The sequence below is a fragment of the Mesitornis unicolor genome, unplaced genomic scaffold (assembly GCF_000695765.1).
Source record: "Mesitornis unicolor isolate BGI_N332 unplaced genomic scaffold, ASM69576v1 scaffold47550, whole genome shotgun sequence".
In the NCBI taxonomy this organism is placed as follows: domain Eukaryota; kingdom Metazoa; phylum Chordata; class Aves; order Mesitornithiformes; family Mesitornithidae; genus Mesitornis; species Mesitornis unicolor.
The window spans coordinates 32,831-56,339 of NW_010157147.1; the positions used below are offsets into that span (position 1 = coordinate 32,831).

Below are 23,509 nucleotides of genomic sequence, written 5' to 3' on the forward strand. Positions count from 1 at the left end.
ACCATAATAGCAAGAATAGCATAGGACAGGAAGAATGGATTTAGAGAAGGAGGGTAGTGGAAAGTCATTTAAGGCTGGTAAAGGAGCGCGGAAAACTGAGGTGTGGAAACTGGAGGCTTTAGTTGATTGGGAGCCAGGTGATTTGGTTCATCTTCTATACATTGAGGGTAAAGTGCTCCTTCCCTCACAGAAGTACTGAGAGCTCCTTCCTGAGAGAGATAGTGGGGGCTGAAAATCACTTGTGCAGAGGAATTTTGGCTAGGTGGCAATGGGCCCAGCTGGTGTGACTTCTCATGATCTTGTCATGTGTCTTCACTTCCCTGCTAATGGTGATATTTCTGGTTCTAGTCCTCTGCATTCTCTCTATATCTTTCTTGTTTCTTCCATTACGGTTATTTATATTGTGCTGCCTCTGTTACTGAAAACTGAGGTGAATTTTTCAGGGGTTTGATTGCTGTACCACTAAAGGGCAAAAGATAAACACCAGAATCTTGTGAGTTTTTAAATTTGTTTTCTGTACAGAGAACCGAGGAACAGATCAGTAGAGAATTTAAACAATAAGAAAAAGAAATATATTTCACCACTGGTGGATATTTCGCTATTTTCTACTCTTGATTTTTTTAGACTTAAAAAGAACAAGTAAATTGTGTTCAGGAGTTTTTTAAACTCCATCATGCTTCTAGCGGTGGCACACACTGTGCACAAATGAGAAAGACGAATCCTTTATTTTTGAAGGTTAAGCTGATATATCTCATATTTTCCTCTTTGTAAAGATAGTTAACAAAAAGAATTTAAATTTTACTTCAAAGCTGTTTTGGCATTTGTTTTTTATTTCCAGGGTAAAAATGTAAAGTAATGACCTATTTTGGGGTGCGGGGGTGCAAAAATGTCTCCAAGGTTGATGATACGTACGGAGTATTATGCATATTCATGTTTAATCAATTATGACTGTAAGCACTTAAAAAATATTGGCTACCCTTTTTTAACATCTGTTCCTGTGTTACTGGTTTATATTTCAAGGGACATGGTCAGAAGAATCATCTTTTACAATACATAAACAGTAGTAAATTTATTTTAAAGATAAATGTATTATGCATCTCAAATTTGCATTCTATGCTGCCGCTGGTTATCTCTGCATAAGAGGCCGAGCTGTAGTGTTTTCAACAGCCATTACTGTGGTCCCTACATTATGAAGGTGGATCAGTGACCTTGTGAGGGAATTTCAATGCACATTTTATTGATAAGAATAATGGCAACTGAAAAGATGTTTCCTGTTGCTTTTTAAGTTTCTGCATGGCTCATAGTGTAACTTCTTAAACTTCAAGATGTCTTATAATTAAAATGGGCCAAAAAACCCTGTCGTATTTATGCTTACTTTTTGTTGTTTGGGATTCCTTTGCAGACAAACATATGACCTTAGGAGATAACTTAAAAGAACTTGGAAGAGCAATGGCTGGAATAGGAGAAAGTGATTCAGGAAGTAGTGACTTGAATTTCTTCAGCATTGAGCAAGCCAAAGCAGTCATTGATTACTTGATTATCAGGTATTTATTTCTACAGGATGCGTTATTACTTATTTGAATAATTTAACGTGGTAGGAAAATCAGCTGATAAAATAAATTAAAACCATTTAATATGTTCATACTGTGACAACAAACTGCAGACACCAGACTTTAAAACATTAAAAAGAAGAGAGAATGTGCAAGTGGCAGTAAAGATCTGGCCTCAAATATCAAAGCCCAGGAAATAAATTTAGACTGGAAGTTTATAAAAATGTAAGATTATGGAGAAAAGCTTCCTTCTGGGTTTTGTTCTGGGGAGAGTAGTGTATAGAGAATATTCTTGTTAAATAATAATAATAATATAAAAAATAAATAATAATATTGCTGTTAAAGCATTCTATTCTTAGATTTCAGTTGAACAAAATCCTAGGTCTTGCCTATAACTTTTAAGTATCTGTCTGGCCTTGGTAGCTATAGTGGACTTTCTAAGTGGTTTAAAATTGTGTACCTTACAGAATTAAGGCTACGGCCATGTAAGAGCCACAAAAGTGTTGCATTTCAAAGTTAGCAAAAGTTCAGTACATGAAAAGGTTTCATGACAGATCTCAGCTTCTAAACACAGATGCAGAAAGAAATGCAAACAGCAGTAATTGTTATTATCTGAGAAAAAAGTTAAGGGTCTGATAGCAGCCAATCACACCTCCCCATGTAAAGTCATAACTATACAGTAACATATCTTTCTCCACTGAAATGCCGTAGTGAGAATGGTGGCTATACCCATATACCTTGGTTTCTAGTACATGATGGACAGAAGGGTTCTCAAGCTGTTGTATCACCCATGACTGTCAGGGGTATTGAAAAAAATACTGAAAGGGTACTGTTATAATATATGATCATACACTGTACTACAGCTGTACCTTTCAGCCCATCTTTTGATCTGAATAGTGGTTAGAGGGAGAGGTTTTGTGGCAGATGGGCTTAAAAAGGGAGTAAGGTCATGGCTGACCTGTATCTAGAATGGTTGGGAATTTTCTGACCGTGCTTTTGCTAGTAAAAGTGGAATACAGCAAAGAGGGTTTTTTTAGTGTCTTATTGGATGCGGGAAAGAATTTCCCCTTGAAGACAAACAAAAATGAGGCTGGCTGTTAGCCTTCCAGTTTGGGGTACCTGGATTCAGATTGGGTATTGAAACCCATTACAGATGATTTCTCTTACAATTGAGCTATAAAGTTTGTCTCTTTCCCCTGCTCTCTCATTTTTTACTTTTGTTTCTTTTTCATGGAAAATATAAAAATCTTCAGGTTGCTCCCATATGATATGAAAATATTAGTTTAAATCTCGAATTACTATAGTCAAGACAAACCAGTGTCCTGCCAAGTACTAGCCCTAAACTAAAAGGAAACTTGGCATTTAAGATGTCTCACTCAGCTGCTTTTACTTCTCCCTTCCTGTCTGTGCCTTTTGTATATTCGTTTGGAACAAACATTCTTTCCAAATAGCATATGGATAGCTCTTGTGTAAGTTGTCCATTGAGAAGTGTGTTGTCCATGAAGTAATTCCTTCACAGTCGCAAGAATTTCATCCAAGAGATTGGGTGCTCCATCCTAGTGGCACCAAAGTGTTAACTGGGCGGGAATACAATCAGGCCACCAGACTTTTGCAGCAGAATGGTATTTTGGCCACCAAATATGTGGTTATATGTCCAAACTGCTCAATTTATTACAAGTATGTGCTGCTGCAAGGTCATAGATACATATACACACAGTGAAATGTGTCATATGTGTCCAGTTTATACAATCCATTATTTCAGTCATTTGAATATTTTTCTTCTAAATAAGAACTGAATCAGCACATTTCTTATGCTGGTGTATTTTGAACTTTATGAACTCAGAAATAGGTTGACTGAGTTTTATTTGCAATTCAAATTAATGTATTACTTCAACATTTTTTCTTGTTCTTCACTTTTTTTTCTTTAATTTTAAATGATAGGCCTATAGCTTTTTTTTTCTACTCAAGATAGTATGACATGTTTTAATTAAGATCACATTTTTACAGATGAGCTATAAACCCATGGGATTTATAATGGAAATGGGGACAAATGCTTAACCATAGTGGCACAAACTGTGCAGCAACTATAACGACACCTTCAGGTTTGGTGGAAGGTGGCAGTTATCATCTTTTTATCTTGTCTCCATGGGCAAACATACATCAACATAGCTCTTGATGTTTCCTTTCAGGAAGCAGTGGAGCTAAGGAAATACGTCATTGTTAATCACCTTCAGATTCTCATATGACATCATAAAGAGGGTCTATTCTTAACAACCATACTTGCAAGAGTAATTATTAATTGCTAAAAATGCTGGCAGGGAATCTTTCAGTTGCTCACAACAGATACAAAGCAAAAAAGCATTTTATATAATGCCTGATAGAAGAAAGAAAACTACACCGTGGTTTCAAAATAAATACTGATGTATAATTTACGTGATTTGTTTTAAAGAGCAGTAAACTGAGGAATTCTTTCCTTGATATAGGATTAAGGGTGCCAGAAATGCCAGTAATGACTTCTATTTTAAGGAATGTTATGAATTACCTGTACCTGTAACATAGTCCATAAAGAATATCATAACACATTTAGAAGAGAAGGGGAACAGCTGATTTTCAGGTGCTGTGAGTCTGGCTCAGTTCCAAGGCACTGGAATAAATAAGAGAAAAGAAGTCTGAAATGTTAACTTCTGTCAGTGTAGTTTCAAAGATAGATATAGAGATACATATATATATATATCTCTATCTTATTTCTTGTGTGTCTGTGATGTTAATTTAAAAAAAAAAATAACCTCTGTTAGAATTTTACCAAATAAGAGATGTGTATGTGAGGGGGCACATATATTTTCATAAATTAGTGTGAGTCCTTTCCAGCTTAAGTCCTGAAGTATGCTTTAACATAATTCCTGTATCTCCACTGAAACATGGCAGGAATTCTTTGGTGAAGTACTGCAATAAAAATATACTGCAAATGAAATGGCAAATACTGTAACAACTTACTTGCAGATGTGCTCTTGGGTTTGGGGGAAGGGAACTTGTAAGATTATGGTAGCCAAATTTCTTACGCAAGTTGGTAAACAGATTTGTTTTTTAACTAATGGTAATCGAATGACTGAATTAATTGTGACTGCAGAATAAAACTTTTATATGTCACTTAAAGAGCTAAATGCTCAGTGAGGCTGCCATAATACTTCTCACCAAATTAGGAAATGCACCTGTACATATGTGCAAAAGTGTCTGCACCCCTTCGGGTAAAAATGCATTGGAAAGTTTCACCGACGCATTTGACAAACTGCTGGAAGAGGCACTGCTGCTGTGGCAGAGAGGCAGGCTGTGCCGCCGTTTTAGTCTCCTAATTCTGAGCTGCTTTCATGGGTTGGAAGAACTGCTGCTGTACTTTGGTCAGCACTTTAGCACTGCTTAAATTAGAGTGAATCACCCCTGGTCTGCAGCGCTTCGTGGCACCTCTGGTACTGTGGCACCTCTGGTACTGTGGCACCTCTGGTACTGTGGCAGTGGTGATTCAGGGAAGCAGAGTCAGCTAAAACAGTGTGTGTGGAACATTGGCTCCCACAGCTGGCTTCTCCGTTACCTCCCAGAGCCAGGATTGGGTTTCAGACACCGACGTCCCACTGCAACAGCCTCTCACTTTGCATGCAGCTGGCTGGTGGAGCCCTTCTGCCGGCTGTGCCGGGGTCTGATGCTGCCGTGTGGGAGAAAAGCCTCAGCGTCATGGGGCAGCCGGCCAGGGTGGCAGCTGCAGGGGCTGGCTTTGAGAGGCCTGGGCAGTGCCATGTCTCATAGAGCAGCCTGTGCTGAGGGGTGTGGCCAAGCACTTGTATTATAAACACTTTTTCAAAGTATTTGCATGGTATCCTTCAACTAGTGGCAGTACCTTTAGCATTAGCTGGATAGTGGTGTGTGTTTGGTGTAGCAGTTACTATCGCAGACCCATAGAAAAATTGAGTGGAAGGTACTTCTGGAAGCCATCTAGCCCAAAGCCTTCCTCACAGCAGGTCTCATTATTCCAGATGTGGCCTTGCAAGTGCCGAGAAAAGAGGCATTGCCATCCTAGTCGATGGCTCTCTTAAGAAAAGAACCTGTGTCCTGTCCTTAACTGGAAAGCACAGGAACCAGTTACAGATGTTCCCTGCAAATATCGCTGTATCTTTCATGGGTACATCAGGCAGGAGTGCAATTAAACTCGTGGAAATATTCTTCAACCTGGACTTGCTATGGAATCGCAAAGCTGTGTTTTAAATCATACGTCAAAATGACATGATAGAAGCCAGAAGTTCTGTATCATGATTCTAAGAGAGCAAGTAATTGTAACAGATGGACTGTGACAAGCCAAACCTTTGATTAAACGAATGCCATATCATTGATCATTAGGAAAGGGAACAAGGATAATTATTCAAAACATGTGAAAAAGAAAGAAATACATGTTTAAAGGAAGATAAATATTTAAGGCAATTGATAAAGTCTATTTAAAGTCGCTTTTGTTGTAATACACAAAACTCCAGTGTGTCAATCTAGTTTTTTTAGTTTTTCTTTGAGGAAATACTATGCTGATTTTGAAACATGACCTTGAGAGAATAAATGCTTCCATTCTTTATTTTTCTGGTGTTCCAAGATCAAACTTGCTCCCTGGACTGGCAGCCCATTCCAGAATCTGAAAGTTGATTTGGCTTTGTTTCCTTCTTGTCTTCTATTGCTGATATTAAAGGCATAAGTATCCTGGTGATAAGTGTTTCAGGAATTACTTTCTTTAGAGTAGAACTTTGTCTTCTCAGAGTTCAGTTTCATAAGGACTCCATAGTGGATGTATTTTTAAGTATCATACCGTATTTTCTATGATGATCTGATAGTAAATCCTCTAACTGAAATATTCTGCATATTGTACCTGAAGTTAAACAACCATTTCTTTGTAAAATTTGAAGTATTACAATGCTGGAGAATGATTCTTAGTTTAACAGAATCTTTAATATTGTTATCTTTTCAAAGATTTACAGCTGTAATAGTACTATATTATCTTATTTTCCAGCTTATTTAAACATTATAAAGTATATGAATACCTCTTTCACAGTCCTGGAGAAGAATTTGTGATAAGTAACGAGGTAAGTCATTTATATAGATGGAACTCATTATGCAGAGTTATTTAATGAATGTGCCATGGCATATGTTTTATATTGCTCAGAGCAACTTCATGTCAACATGACTGCATTACTAACGTAAAATGGCTGATTAAAGAATACAAGGTAGATGTTTTGATCCTCGTAATCAAAATTAATTTTGGATTTCAAATAAGTGTAAATGCATTTCTTGGTTAAGATGTTAGTTGTGTTAAATCAGGAATACTTTTGTGTATATATTTATAAGTTGATGCATGTGATTTGAATTAGCAAGGCATGAGCCTGACTCTTTTAAAACCAGAAAATGTTGTGTACCAAGCCTAGTCTGACCATAGTCCTAATATTTATGTATGCATGTGTATGTACAGAGTTTTGTTGCTACTGTAGCCACCAAGAGTTAATTGTACTGACTGTAAATAAACAAGCTAGGTAGAAATTCAGCATTTGAAAGCATTTAGTTAATAATAGTGAGTTGGCATGACTCTGAACTTTCATGTATTCTAACTTATATGTGAAAAAATACATAAGAAAATGCATTGATGCATGATGTGACCCTTAATCAAATAGACAGACTGAATTAATCAAACAAACCGTCTTTTAGCCTGACTCTGCATTTTGAGGATATATGTTACAATGCGTTGAAAAGGATTTACATTTATAGTTCATATTAGGAGACAGACAACTCAGAGAAGCACAGTAGTGGATTTTTTTTGGTGGCACTTCTATTTTAGCTTATCAGTACTTGGTGAAGTTGAAGTTAATGCACTGAAAAATTTTCTTTACGTTTTAGGGTGATATTTTGACTCTGCAAATGATGTGGGATAGATTCTTCCTGTGTTGCTTTTAAATAGAAAAAAAAAAAAGCAAGGAATTTTCTTTACATGGATGCAAATATTTGGAAACCATTCTCATCATTTGTAAGATGGTTTAAAATTCCAACTGCGATGAAATCAGTGACAGAACTGTCACTACATAAGTGGAGCAGGACTTCCACATTAATGTGTTGGGGTCGTTTTTTTATATTAGCTGATCAGATCAATGAGTGGTTAGCAATTTCTAATTGGTAAAATTATTTTTAATGAGGCTTTGATTAAGTAATTTCTTGTGTAAATTTGGGTAATGTATCCTATCAGTTGTAGACTAGGTTAAAAGAAAAGTCTTTATGTTTTCTTTTAACCCATTTCTGCATGGCTGAGATCAGTGTACGCTGTCTCAGCCATGGAGGAATGGTTGCTCTGCGCGGTCTCTCTGCTGGGAGTACCACCTTTGCTGAAGGTACCGCCTCCACTTGGGAATGGCAGGAATGTGTTTCTGTATATTGTTTGGTGATGATCCATCAAAGGAACAAGTGCAATCTACAGTTGTAACTGTCACGAAAACCTTCATGGCAATTTTTAGCCATAACACTTTTATGTCCATTTCTTACCTCTGTGCCGATTCAGTTTAATCCATCTGTTTTGTATTGCGAGTTCCGTGGCAGGGAGTCTTTAATTTGTCCAGCCACACTGCAATGCCGGAGAAAATCAATACTTATATTCCTGTTGAGTTTATTTTGATAGGGTGATACATTGTTTTTCAATAAGTAACAGTTTAAGGCATTGAAGCTACACATACAAATTCATGGCATTATTTATACCTGCTTTATATGTTAAAATGTTACGAGAGATGAAAACACAGATTTGAGTTCTTTAGCTACAACTTTATGGGTAAACATTTCTAATTACAATGAAGGAGAACATTAACTCCTGTGTTTGTAGTTCCTTAGATTAACAGCTGAAACCCTGAGAAGTTACTGGGGCAGGTGTACTTTGGTCTGTATGGCTATGGCAGGAGCCTGCCTAGAGTTACGTGCCCTGTGGTGCTTCTGCTCAGGGAACAGAAGGGGGCAGGAGATCTACTGGGAAATCTGTGTACTGAAAATAGACAATAAATCTGAGCTGAAACGCTGACTGCTGTCTTGCTACATAGGACAATGTCTTACACACACAAAAAAAAGACACGCTGTGGCCCACAGCTTGATGTGATCCTTACTCTAAGGTCAGTGCTGTTAATGTCTAAAACGTTTTCTTTTAGCTCCAGCAATAAAAGTCTGTTCTTTTGGAATGGGGGACTATAAATTGTAATGGCCAGATTTGCCCAAATAACAAGAACCATTCGTTCGAAGAGCTTAATTACAGTATTAGCTCGTTTTGTAAGTGAAGACTTTGAGACAAGTCAGTGAAATTACTTGCTTCAACTGAAATGGCTTTCTTTAGCTCACTGAGTAAATTTGCGCTCCACGTGTGCTGAAAGTAAGACCTACTGAATAAAGGTCCAGTAGCCTAATGGGAAGATCTGCTCCTTTAAGAGACATGCAGCTACAACAAATAAAAGCGGTTTTTAGTGTTGCAGTGGATAGCCTTTTAGAGAAACCGCAGTATGTGTTTTCCAGAGAAATCTTACAGTGATGGATTGTAAACTTGTTGGTTTTTATTTTTTCTCTAGCGCAGGCAATTATGCAGTGTTCTCAATCAGGTTTCCTTTTTGATCTTTCACTGCAGTTCTTTCCAAATGACCCTGTCATTTCCTGTGTAGAATAAAATCAGATAAGAAAAGGGAAATGACTCAAAACTCAGTTAGATTATGCATACAATATCTGTGGCCATAGCACTTAGCAGAATTTAAGTTACTTAAATGTGGCACATAATTAGAGGAGCTTCACAGTCTGATTAATATTCTATGTTTGATGCAGCGACCATAATAGAACCACCTTTGTAAAATACAGACGGTATTTCAATATTAATAAAAAAAAAGTAACAAACGCCTGGCTAATTTAAATACATTTTTACGTTGGCTGAAGCCTTTAAACCAAACTGCCTGAGGTGATCGTGTTGCCTAGGAAAAAAAGAGTTAAAACTGAAAGACATGAATACTCAGTTAGATGATAAAACACACATCATACATCTAACCTACTTTGGCAGTATTTAAAATTTAAAATTTGCCTTTCCAGATATCAAATCCCTTACTTCTCCTTCACTCCAGATCTATAAAGACCTATGTATTATGTATGCATGAATACCTGTTAGAAAACATGACGGTACAAGGAATTACTGAGAAGCGCTAGGATTGCCAAGTTAAAATCACTACTTTTTTTCTGATACTATTATGAGCAGTTCCCCACATTTAGAGTGATTACAGAAGAAGCAGTGCCTTAGCTGTTCTGTGGCTATGATCCAAAGTAAAATGCATGTAATGCTAACACACCAGAGTTCTTCAGGAATATTGTTGTTAAGGATACTGTTTTTTTCCTTTTGCCCTTTCTGGAGGTTTTACTCTCTCGCTGTGATTTAGTACACTGATATTAGCCTGCAATTTCAAAGAAAGCAGAAGGAGTACAGACTCAATCTTGACGTGCAGGGATTCAATGGAGCGATTCCTATTAACACATGTCAGAGCTTATAACAAAGGTTTAAATTGTTAATACATGAATTGTGTAGAAGTTTTTATTCTTCTCTATTTCTATGTGCAGTTAATTTCTTTTGCTTTGATAGGATGATGTATTACAGCACATCTTGTGTTTTTTTCCTCGCATTTACAAATTGTACCTCATACTGCAGTTCATGTTTTTGCTGCTCTCCGTTGTGTATTTTTGGATGGAATGAGACTGAAGTCTTTTGGGATTATGTCTGCTTTGAAACATTTCCTAATAAAAATAATGTGGTTGGTAAATCTAGTTTTATTCCTAGTTGCTTTAGCCAGCCTGATGGAGTAATCTGCTATTTTATGGCCCAGATGACTAGCTAAGTTTGACTTCTTGAAATAGTAGTGTACAATGTAATTTTCTTTAGAGATGTCGTAGTGGGTCAGGTTGCAATAAAAATATCGAAGATTAAGTTTAATGGCAGTGCAGATTCAGTATTATAGCTGTCACTAGATATCATCCTCTGCACTTAGGAGTTCCAAAAGAGTTTCCATTAATGTCTTCTTTCCGTGCACTCCTTACTTACTGAAACATTAAGCTTTTGGGCTATGTCTGGTCTTTATCCAATTGTGGGTTAGGTTTTTTTGAAAGTTTAAACAAAATCCCTTCTGTGTTTGAATTTAAGGGGGTGGATAGGAAGAATATACTATTTGAAAGCTAATAAAGCTTTTTTTCTGATGGCAAAAGACCTGAAGTCTGCGACTTGACTTCGATATGTAATCCTCATTAGGTGTTACATATTTAGATTGGTTAATCAATCATTGTTTAAACAAATTTGCTCAGTGATTTCTTGAGATCTGCGTTTTAAAGTTATATGAAACCAGAATGTTTCCAGATCAGTTCACACTAGAGAGATTCATTTCCCAGCTAATGGAGCGCATGCTTTTCAGAGCTTGAAGGTTTCAAATATTTGTAATGCTTAAAAACCACTGAGTTGATTTTCTGTAGCTTTGTTTTGTAAATATCACCATGGCAAAGACATCACGACTGCTTTGATGGAAATAAGAGCATAGGACTGGAAGGGACCTCTTCAGTTTTCAGCTCTAGTGCTGCTTTCTCATAGGAAAACATATATAATCCTCTTCAGAAACTTGTCAAACTCTGGCTTAAAAAGTTAACTTTTTAGTATTTGTTATTCCAGTTAGAAAGCTGCCTGGTGCCTGATTTCTGTAGTGGTTATAAAACTTCTCATTTCCAGTCTAAGTGTATTCATGACAAGCTTATGTGCATTTGTCCTTGTGCCAATTTGTGCCAGCATTGACCTTTAGTTCTTATTCGATCCCCAGTGTTGATTTTTCTAGTGTATAAAGAGACAGCAATCTTATTGTCAGCCTTCATTTAGCTAAACTAGAAAAGCCCCCTTCTCTAATCTTTGCTTTGTAGTTAGGCTTTTGAAACATGGCCTCTTACATGCGTACCTGCCTCTAGTCATCCTGTTGGCCTTTTTCTGTAATTGTTCTACTTTAAATCAGTTTTGTTTGAACATAAGTGACCAAACTGCACATAATATTGTTGCTGAGATAAAAGCAAGGCCTTGTACATTATCAATGGTGCTTTCTCTTACTCCACTGGGAATAACCTACATGATAGGTCCTAGAATTAGTTGCACATTTTATACATTTATATCATGTGGTTGTCTCATCGTAGGTCTGCTATTCTGGTTCTCCTTTATTATTGTATTTTCCAGCTGAGGTACTCCCAGTGCACAGTAGGTTTTTTAAAAATTATGTCCCTGCAATGTCACCTCACAATTTGTCATTGAGTACAAGAATGAATGTTCTTCAAGGTCACTCAGTCCCATCTGTATGATATTCTTGCCCTCTCATGAATTGGTCATGTCTCTCGCATTTCTTTTGTCTAGAAAACTGGTTATCTTATTAAAAAAGCTATGAAGTTAGTGTGGCATCCTATATATTTGATAAATTAATGTGTTTTATCCCATTTTGCTTTAGTTTTCATGTCCTTATTAATTTTTTCTTTCAAAACATGTTCCTTGAGCTTTTGCTACTGTGAAGATCAAAACTGCAGCTTCAGCTTCAGGAGTAGGTTCATTATTTTATGATTATGAATGTTGAAAACAAGCCAACTGGTACTTGGTCTTTTGATGTCTGAGGTGAGATTTTTGATGTCCATTACAGAAGTATGCAGTACCCAGGACCAGATTACTGAAGTAAGCAGCTGGAGAGCCAGTGGTTTTTGTGACAAAAACCACTGATATTCAGTCTTTTGATCTTGGAAGTTTGCTATGGCTATAACCAGAGAGATCTTGAAGGACTTGTGATTAGTCTGAATGAAGAGTGAAGTCTGTTGGAATTGTGTGCAGTATTACTTGAAATATTTTGGGTCTATCTTGCTCAGTAGAAACCATCCTTGTTTTTCAAAGACTGCCTTTGGTATACTCAGCTGCTGGTGGTGGAGATACACCAACCTTTAACTGTTACACTTCCATGTAGGTCGCATGCTGATGATCTTCTGCAGCTATTTTAGCATTCCTGAGTTTTGGTAGCTGAACTGTGCTGCCTTGAAAGGCAGTGGGAGCTCCAGAGAGCTAGTGGAGTTCATAAGCCGGTGCTGAGTCCTTTTACAAATTTTGCTTTAGAGAATGCTTGACAAAATATTTCAAAAAATTATTTTCTTAGGAAACATCAAATACAAAACAGATCTGCTTTTTAATTCAGTAACCTGTGTGAAGTCATGGAAGTACAAATTCAGGCAGGAGAAATGCCAAATAGCTGACATAATAGGCTATCCTTTCAGTATGCTGAGCACTGTGGTTCTGATCTAGCCAGCACTTAAACAAGTGCCACTTTTTGAGCACTTGGGAACTTTTATTTCAATGGACCTATTCACATACACAGAGTTAAACTGAGAAGTGGCTGAGGTCACATTACTCAGCACCTGGAAAACGTAAAGCTAAAGATACAAGCAAAAAAAGTTTTGAAGCTTGTCATAACCTTTTATTTCAGTTGTACAGTTGACAAAGCATCACTTTTTGACTATATGATGTCAAATTAGAGAGAAAAGGAAGGATGCGAAGAAAACTTGGGTTGTTGGCTTTAAAAGATTTTTGGAACTTATGCAGGAATTAATATATACACGGATGTGCTCCCTGAGTTTTTTTAATTATTTATTTTAAAAGTTGCTTGATTTCTGTACGTGTGTGTATGTAAATACACATACGTCTGATCACAGCAGCACTGGCTTATTTGCTGGACTGCAGATGAGCTAGGGATTTGACTGGAAGGACAGACAATACATTAATGATGGGATGTTTCTGCTATTCATCATTTGGCTCTTACAACATTCTGATGAAGTGCTGTATCGGAAGACTATAGCACATGTTTAAAAAATTTTATCAATCAATATGTAAATTTTAATAGAAGACAAAAAGATTGGCAGAAATGTATTGACCTGGGGACATTTTAAGGTGGTTAAGCGAAGTACCTGAATGGTATGAGGATATATTTTACTTTTCTAGTATTCTTGAATATCTTACTCTGTTGATGCCCAGTGTGAGTTCTTGTTTTATTTGACCAGCATATAACAAAATAATTGGAGCTGAGCAAAGATAAGTAATTTTTTTTCATAGAAGGTTCGGCTAGATTTTTGCCATTTGATTCAATTCCAGTTTAAAAGAAAAAATAAACACTTTTAACAGAATCGCTATTCTTACATCTGTCTATTTAAACTCCCTGACTCCAAAGCACACCTCTTGAAGGCTGTTTCAGAGCCCAAGCTCCATCCTGGTGCCATACAGAGTAGTTGGTTCTGCTGCAGCAAGGTCTACATAATTCTTGGGCCTGTGATCTGCCCTCAGCTGTTCCTAAGGCATGTTTTTGGGGAGCAAGGCATCCAGAAAGCAGGTTGCTAGGTCAGCCAACATGACAAACTTTGTCAAAAGAGTTTTGTAAGTACGTTGGTGAGAACCAGATGGGCTGCTGCTCGCATATTGGTAGAACGTAATTTGCAAACTCCATCTTAATTTTTTAGATAGTTCAAATAATAAATTTCATTATTGAATTCAGTTTTGTAAGGAATCTGCCAAAAAAGGTCACATTTTATTTGAACTATCCTGTTGTGTTACATCCCCTGCAGAACAATACTACTTTTTGTTAAACTATTCCATGTAACATAGCGTGGATCAAGTAGTTATTCCAGAAAGAATTTTGCTGGTTCAAATTTAGTTTGTTTGGGTTTGGGGTATTTTTAGTTGTTTGCCAGCAGGTACAATTTGGGTCCTTGCTGGTCCACTGGGACTTAGGGGAGACTGGTCACTTTAGTTAATTAGCACACACGGATCCATTAACTGGTTTTGTACCCCCTACCTTTATCTGCAGCTTTTCATCATCTTGAAAATGAAATTGTATTCATAAAAGTATTTGTGGAATGGACAAGTGGTGCACTATGTAATGGGAATATATCTCCATGGGTGAATATTTATGTACCAAATTTATACATCTTGTAACTTTACATTACGAATAACATGTTTATTCCTATAAGTAAACAGCATGGCATTTCTTCACTATGGTAATTTGTAATCAATATAATTTTTTATAAATTCTTATCCTTTTAGTTGGTATTATGAGGACAAACGTATTCAAGGTTTAAATAACAGACAAGTTTTGCAATCCCTTAAAGACTCTTTTAAAAATGCACCAGAAAGTCTGTGTTTTCTAATTTCACCTTGAATTTTACAACTTGTCATAAGATACAACATGAAATACTTTTCCTGAATATAGAATCTGATGTATTTGAATATTTAATTTATAAAACGTCATTTTGATTTCCCATAAATATGCGAAGCTCAGCAAAATGCAGTCTTACTAATTAGAAAGCTGAGTTTTATAGGATGTCTGGTTGGTATGTGAGGTAACTCATATTGCTACTTAGGCTTACATGTAATAAACCTCAGCTAGGAAAATTGTTTAAACTTCAATGAAAAGATAATAAATAAAATGAGGGCATAGAATATTAATGTGAACTGTGCCTTTATTTTGTTAAAGCATTCAGCGTTAAATAGTGGTGGTCTGTTAACAATCTAGGCCTATTTGGCAAGTCTTTAAACTTACTCAATAATCAAAACATGAAAGGACAATGGAAACTTTTCACAATAAAAGAAAAAGGAGTTGAGTACAGAAACCAAACAAATTATTCTCTGCTTTTTCTTGGTAAGGAGGTGAACTTTATAGGAAGGGCAGCAAGCTCTGAGTTAGGGTTGCCTTTTCCTGCCTTTGTTATAAATTAAATCTGTCTGTGAAGAATCCTCTCCAGTTACTTTGTGCTTCATGGTTATGGGGGAGGTGTGCGTGTCTGTCTGGAATGGTACAGAGAAAGACAGATTGGGGAAGCCTTCTTTTAATTTTCCTGGGGTTTTTTCACTTAGGGAATGGCAGTTCTTCATGTTAATTTGCCTTGCTCGCTAAATATATTGATGGATCAAATTCCCAAGATCCCAGCTGTGTAAATAGAATATTAACACAACAACTGTTTTCTTCAATATTTGTGTTATCTGGGGTTTGTAGCTTGCTAGACTTTTGGAAGACTTCAGCACTATTTAGGTTCGGTGTAATAGTTCGAAACATTTTTATTAGGGCTTAAATGGACAAAACATTTGTCAAAGGGACTTTATCCAAAGCATAATGATCAATTCTTTCATGAGAGTCCCAATACACTGCAATAGTATTACGGGGCACGAGAAATACGGGAAGAAGCTGCCAAGTGGTATGGGAAGGGCAGCGCTATACTTGTGCTTAGTGCCCTCTTCATATCCTTCTTTCCCAGCACCTGAAGAAAACTAGCAGGCTTTGCAGTCGAAGTTGAGGTAGCCGATGTGCAGCTGTGCAGAGAGGAGAGGAAGAGGCCATGACCAAGTTCCTACACTGTCTCACCATTTGAGCCCAAAGCAGGAATCATTTACAGGTTGCTAGCGACAGAGCAGAGGGGGAAATTTTGGCATTCCAGTCTCATTCTTCAATGCTGGCTGATGGCCATCTCCCACCAACTCCAGCCCGCTGAGCTTCGCTATCTCTAGTTCCTCTGGTTTGGGAAATAGGTTCCTATTGGTATCTTTCATCAGCTTTAAGTAATCTCACACTTTGCGAGTCTCCCTCCAATCCACTGCATTGTTTATAGAAGCTAAGACCTCATTAGGTATCTTCAGCCATTGCACTCAGGAAAACAACATCAAATAGGTAGACTATACTGTCTTCCTAGGGTAGACTTGAAAAGACAGCAGCTGGACTCTTTTAGTGTGTGCCACGATTAAGATGATTATCTGAATTATTTTATGGTTTGGCTTCCCATTGCACTGTTGAAAATTTGGTAGTGGAGTCATCCTGAGTCTCCTCTTGACCAACTTAAAACAACTGAGGAGGAATACTTTATTGTGTATACTTAATGTTTGCTTTTCCTTACTTGTAAGAATGGGCAGAATCTTTGGCTGACCTTAAGATGCAAAAGTGGTGAGTATTTGTATAAGCTTTGTCTTTTTTGATCCCAGACTGATTTCACCCTCAAAATTTATCTTTCTCTTAGATTGCTCGGCCTGTGCCAGAGCCCACATAGGTTCTGCAGTTACGCTGCAAATGATGCTGTGTCCAGGATAAAACCCAAACAAACATGGATGTTTTCAGCTGAAATACATTAGCATTGTGCTCTCCACTTTTTATGATGGTTGGTTCTACAAGAACCCAACAATATTGTAAAAACACATTGCAGAAAATATGGCTACTGCTCTCACAGCACAGAACACAGTACATGAATTACATGCTAATACATGCATTACTGTTTTCTTGGTGTTAGAATTCATGTGCTAGGTAAAAGTTTTGTTGTCTCTCTGTTCAAATAATTCTCTCTGTTGTCTCTTCTGCTGAAATAATGCTATACAAGGAACAATATCTTGCGCAATTGCTCTGTAGTTTATTTTGACTGTGCATATCCAATTTGGCTTGTGAACACAGTCTAAGGAAGTGGCATAAATTCTAAGTGATAAAGATGAATGTTACATGCTTCATTTACAGCAAGGCCATCCAAATATGGTCTCAGAGTTGTGAAAACAGCCCGTGCTTGAGAAGTCTTGAATTCTGGACTGATCAAGGCTGTGGGCAAGTTTCAAGCGCTGACAGGCTGGAATTAGGTCTGTATCTTTGGATTCTCTGAATGTTGTGTGCCGTGAATAAAGATGCATTGTAACCATTGGCAATGTGTGTAGACCCCATGTATTGTCCAATAAAATGGAGGAGTGATGGGGATGTTCCTTAGAGCTTATTCCACTTTGAATATCTGCCTAACATTCTCTCAGTTTTTCTTAGCATTCGTTTTGTATTCATGACACTCATTTATCATTTTTTATCTCTCTCTCATACATTTAGGACTCTTAATGATTTTCTTTTGTTCTAAGGAAGATACTTTGCCAGCTTTTTGTATTCTTCAGGAGTTAGGATGTAGTTGAAGACTTACATTTGGAGAAATGGTAAATTACCTGTAACGATCGTATTTCAAATGAAGTATTTAAAGGTTTTGCCCTCACTTAAGCTTGTTGTGGGAGACTGCTTTCAATTTTTTTGCATTACTTTTGTCTCTCAGACCTAGATTAAAAGAAACTGATAGCTAGAGGTTAGGAGGTTTTTTGGGTCGGTTGGTTGATTTTTTGGGGTTTTTTTGTGAAGTCCTACTAGTGATGCAATGTGGTGCCCTCCGGTGGGATTTCTAAAAACGTCTTTACATTTCTGTCTATTTTGAGAATGATCCCTTGAGTCTATTGATAGGTACATGCATGCTGGTACGTGACTCAGTACTGAACCGTTCATTTCTGTTTAATAATCGTATTTTGTATGAGAAATCAAGAAATTGTCAAGATGGAATGCTGCAGCCAAATGTTACGCATATTGCCATGACAGAGATTGTATCTTTTGTCCCTCCCTCCCTGCTGCTCGTGCAAATATACCTCTCAGAATTACTGAATATAAAAATAATGTCATTTTCTTTGCAGCCCTGGCACAGCAAAACACAATAGGAGAAGTTAAAGACAGGATTTCGGTCTTATCTTCATATTTCCTAACTGCTGCTGGTTTGACTTCAGTTCCTACTCTTGCTATTCATACTGGTTTTATTACACTGTTTTAATTGTCCCTCTTTGTTCCACTCAATCCTCAGTTAAATGGGTAAATAATAAAAGAAAGAGGATACATAATCAAATTACCAGAAATAATTGGACAGTCCAAGCATTACTGGAACTTTGTAACGAGCGGAAAAAAGAGGGCTTTGGTATCAGAGTCATAAATGCCAAGCCTTTAAAACTGACAACGCAAACACATTGCTAAATTGGCACTTTTTGTGTGAATTTAAATTACAAATTATTGTGTATAATCAGAATCAGAGCAACTGAAAAATCGTACAGCATGGATAGACTTTATTAATTTTGAATACAAATGACAGACATTAGACAAGCTTAGAAGTCTGACAGACTAGGAGAATCTTAATATTTGACAAGTACACGATAAAATGAGAATTTGGACAGAATCTTTGTGGATTATTTTTTTTTTCTTTCATAGTAGTGGGAACATTACGTGAACTAATAAGCAGCAAACCACATGCATTAGAATAAAATGAAGATGACTGCGGTAAGGGAGCTTATTTAGGAAATAGGAAAGTTGAAAGCCTGTACATTAAATGGCCAACAGGGCATGGTATATCAAACAGTGGACTGTGGGTTCCTCTGGGAGTTGGCAATTGGGCACACAAGTTTTTCAGTGCCACATGAATTGTTCTTGTTCCACTTTGTTGTGAAGAAATACAATTAAAGAGACAACCTGCTTTCTTCCTTAGCACTTCTCTGTTAATGTGCTACCAATTTTAGAAGCAAAATTAATTGCTTAATCAGATAGGAGTCAATAACTTCAACCACAATTTGATTATTTTTAATTTTATTTTTTTCTTTTCGCTTTCTGCCAAACCTAATTGGGGAAGAATAGATGAAGAGTAAAAGAAAGGTAGCATGCCTGTTAACAAACTAAACCCTACTCTGTGGGATTCAGGTGTATAAAAGGCCATTTTTATAGATTTGTGCCACTTACAGAATTCTGTGTCAAGTCCAATAAGATCAGTATGAAAGTGGGAATAAATTAAAGGTCCTCATTAAGAATACAGTAAACTTGCCCAATGCTACAATAAACAGTAGTGGTGCAGCAAGGTATTGCAGCTTCATTTTTACCTGAGGGGCAGACTGACTCTGCCAACTACTTCCCTGTTAAGACCCGATTTACTTGGGCTACATTAAAACTTCAACGTGTCACTAATATTCTGTTGAAATCTCTCTTCAGAGAACAGTAATTTCCACTCGTCAATGACATCTTGAATTTGAAAATTAAGGAAATTGTTGAGATGGAGATTTTTGGAAAAAATTTTCATGGGATAACCCATGAGAGGGCTTTTGATGTCTGTGCTTCTTTTACTGCTGTCAGGTATAAATTTTGGGTGTCCAGTTAGGTTTTACAATCCAAATTAGGTATCCTTAATCCGCTGTACCCCAAGTAATTTCAGAGGATCTACTAGGATTGTATCTAAAATAGACATCACCATGGTATCTAACGGTAGCAAAATTTGGCTTCAAACTGAAAATTATTACATTCAAAAATAACCTTGCAAAAATGAAACATCCCATAGGTACAGTTGTGTAAAATACTGCTATAGCTTTGTGCTGTGTGTGTATATGTGTAAGAGTAGGAAGTGCTGTATTAGTTCATCTTATGGTTTATTTCTAAATAAGACTTCATATTCAAAACATTTTAACTAATTTTGCTTTGTGTTTTCTGTAGTAAACTAAGGAGTCTAGTTAGTTTTCAACATTGAGAAGGTGGCTGCAGTATTTCTGGAACATTAACAGGAATTATATTTGTTAATATACTTAGGGAGCATTTAAATTCTAATCACAGAGACGAAAGGAAATTTCAAGTAATGGCAAGTAAATTTAAATTACACAACGGCAAAGACTTTCATACCTTTGAAAATATCTCAGCACTGGCTTTTTTTTCACTCGCTTTGATTATCCATGATCACAGCAGCAGAATTCTATTGCTGTTGCCATAATTTCTGAAGCGTAACTGTGCTAACATGAAATATGTATATATAGGTGCATTTGCCAACTTGTTTTAATTTTTTTCATTCGTTTTGCACCTCATGTACTGGGAGGGGCTGCTGATCGGTACAGTGACAAGGGAACTGTAGAACTGTTGCAGGAGAAAATGGAGATATACAGGCAACATTTGCAGAAAAAGTAAGGGTTTTTTTACTGTGGTTTCAGAGTGAAGAAAATTAGATTTCCATCCCATAAAACCTGCCTCTTAGACGTCTGGGATCCCTCAGTACGCTAGCCAGCATTTGCTGGCCATGCACTTGCAAGTGTCTCAGAAGCACTGTGTAAGAGAGTATTTTTATGCCACATAAACTTGCCAGCTTTGCGCCCGTTGAACATTTCTCTGGATCAGGCCTCACAAGCTATGTATGTCTAATAAGCTAATTCGTATAGCTCGGCTCCTCCTGCAAGCCAGGCCTTGGTTAAGATAAAAAGCTGCAATACAAGACACTTAGTGACCATGGAGGGGAGAAAGATTCTGTCCAAAGCAGCATTTTCCTACCTTTCTCCAGCTTGATGCCTTCCTGTCCTGAGACTTTCCACCTCTTCAGCAGCCCTTGCTTACTGCAAAAATGGGAAGAGGGAAGTAAGCACCACTGTGACCAAAAACAGAATTCCCCAATTTTTTTATTGCCGTGTTTAACCTGTGTTCTTTTAAACATGTGCACAGCAGGAGAAAAGGGGATTTGCCTTAACAATTTGTCAGGTATTAAGCAGTGCAAATGCTTAACTAGAAATCATGCTATCAATAGGAAGTAAACAATAAGGCCACATGTATTTAATTTTTAATAGATCTTGAGTTACGCTATTCTTTTAATTACATTAATCAGGCAGGTTCTAACACTCAGGCCTTAGGGCTTGAAGTGCAATTTCAATGCTTTGTAATAAATTTGCCGAACTTTAGAAAAAGGTGAAGTGGCTTGATATTAAACATTTGCTTGATTTAAATTTTACTAACCCGTGCACTTTATAATTCATATTTTTTTCAGTGCGATGTACTGCCACAGCAGAATGATCATAATAGTAATTGTGAGTAAGCGTTCCTTTTGCACACAGGTTTTGCTTATAAACTAGATGGATAAAAGGGCCTGGAATATCAAGGGAATGCTAAAGATCTACAGAGCCTTTCACTTCAAGGTCATTGGTTCAAGCACACGTCATTAAAGACAGAAAGCTAACATCTGACTGCTGCTCCATAATATACATGAAATGAGTTAGCGGTGTTGGTGAGGTCAAAGAAAGGATACAACCAGTTTAATAACAAGAAAAGAGGTAGGACTTAATGCATAGGTCCAAAAAAGAGGAGGAATCAGGAGATACCCAGGTTGCCATGCTCCTGTCTTCTCCTGCATACAGTCCTAAGGACTGTATTCATTCTTGAGTCTGGAAAGGTTAGAAAGGTTGTAGCCACCCTACTTGGTCTCATTTGATGTCATAAGCTTAATTGAGTTGAGCTGGGTAAATACTAGGTTGGGAAGGATCCAAGGAAAATTGAGGTAGAAGCTGGTTGATGATGAATAGCAGTGAACCTGGTTGGACGCTGCTAGGGCACTACACAACAGGTTCTTTGAAAGAAGTTGCAAAGCTGATGTCCTGTCTGCTTGTTACAACCTCAGGCATATAAATCACGAGCAGAAAACTGTTGGCCGTGGTGTCCTCATGATTGCATTCCAAGTGAGTGATTACAGCCTGCCAATGTTACAACTTCAGTGAAGTTAATCAAGTGAGGTACTCTCTTTTGATCACTTGTGCGGTGCTGCTGCCGTTTAAGGCTTTTCAAAAGAAGTAGTTGCTTTTCAGTGATGTGATCCGTTTAAGTGAGACCTCCAAGAAGATTACGTATGTTTAGACAGAATGTGTGTAACGTGGCAGTGATTTTTATTGGCCATTTCATATTTAGTTGTCAAAATGAAGTAAATTGCTTCTGTCTACTGTTGTGAAAAGTGCATTATTTTTCCCTGTTGTTCTGTGAACCATTGAGATTTCAAAGGGTGCTTTTCCACAGCTGTCTTTTCTCCTCCTTTGGTCTTGTTGTTGTCATTGTTTGTTTTGAAATCTGAGCTGAGACCAGGCTCAGGATGCTTTTGCTCAGTCTACGTGGTTTTTAGTGAAATAAATTATTTCAACCATTGTAAAAGAGCCCTATGACTTCTTCTCCTTCCCATAGTGGCTTTAGTTTTGAACGTATAAAAGAGAAAAAAAAAGCTTCACGTAACTTGTTCCTTTATTAATAAACTCTCTTAAAAACTGTAGGAAGGGAAATAAGGTGAGAAAGGCCAGAGAAAGGGAAACTTAGCCTTCTAGACAAGGGAAGATACAAAGGAGTTTGCAGGTAAAATACAGAGATATGCAACCCCAGCTTGGTATGGTTTTTTTATTTTGCCCTCTGGCCTTTGTTACTTGTATACTTAAAGTTTTTATACCTTTGGAAGAGGTTTTATTCATGGGTTTTTTTATGGTTTTAATATGTGTATATGCTGAAAATATTTAGTCAGTATATTTCATGTGGCATTTTCTTTTTATTCTCAACACTTGTCTGGAACAGAAGGCATTTTTTTAAGAGCTCTCATCTGTCTGAGCCATTGCATTAATCAAATGTAGTAGTTGTTAATTTATAGGTGGCTTCACGTAACTATGTTGGGGAAATGCCTCTGTAAGATTTTGTAGTAGAAATTCATGAATGAAGTTGTGGTTTACTTGCAAATAAGCACATGATGCTCAGTGAAAGGATCTCTGGAACTTTCCTGAATTTTTCATTCAGTAAACTTACCCCATGTTTGTTTTTGTGAGGAAAGTGGAGCTCCAAGTATTTCATTGAAGATACATTGAAGATGTCTTTTTGAGTTACGAAAAAAACTTCTTCATAAAAAAATACATTTAAATCTCTAGGTATTCACATGTTGCAAAAGTATACTTCTTTTCATAAAACTTTCCATGTAAATTCACATCATAGCTTTATTTTTGGCAGTGACAGTTTCAAACCTAATCAGAGTCCAAAAAAAGAGGGAGTCGGAGGTCAAAATTTAGATATTTTTGCAGTAGTCCAGGGAGAAATGTGCATGGTATATGTCAGTGCTCTTCCTGAAAGAAAAATAGTAGTTAATCCCTCACTTTGCCCCTTGGTCTTTTCACTTCCAAATTTGAATACGAAACATTTTTGACACAAAAATCAATTAGGATTTAAATCTGTTTTCATCTCTAAGAAAATGACACAGACTTGAAGTAATTAAAAATAATTCTT

At 37.0% G+C, this 23,509-nt stretch overlaps 1 protein-coding gene across 1 annotated transcript in view; it reads left to right on the top strand.

Moving 5' to 3' along the window:
• The window catches only part of LOC104536291 (chromosome unknown open reading frame, human C10orf107), a 42,373-nt gene that overhangs the window by 1,866 nt on the left and 16,998 nt on the right, over positions 1-23,509 (top strand). Inside the window, exons 2-3 of the mRNA XM_010178859.1 lie at positions 1,403-1,544; positions 6,589-6,661. Of these exons, the coding sequence (XP_010177161.1) occupies positions 1,403-1,544; positions 6,589-6,661 (215 nt within the window). The remainder of the gene's footprint in view (positions 1-1,402; positions 1,545-6,588; positions 6,662-23,509) is intronic.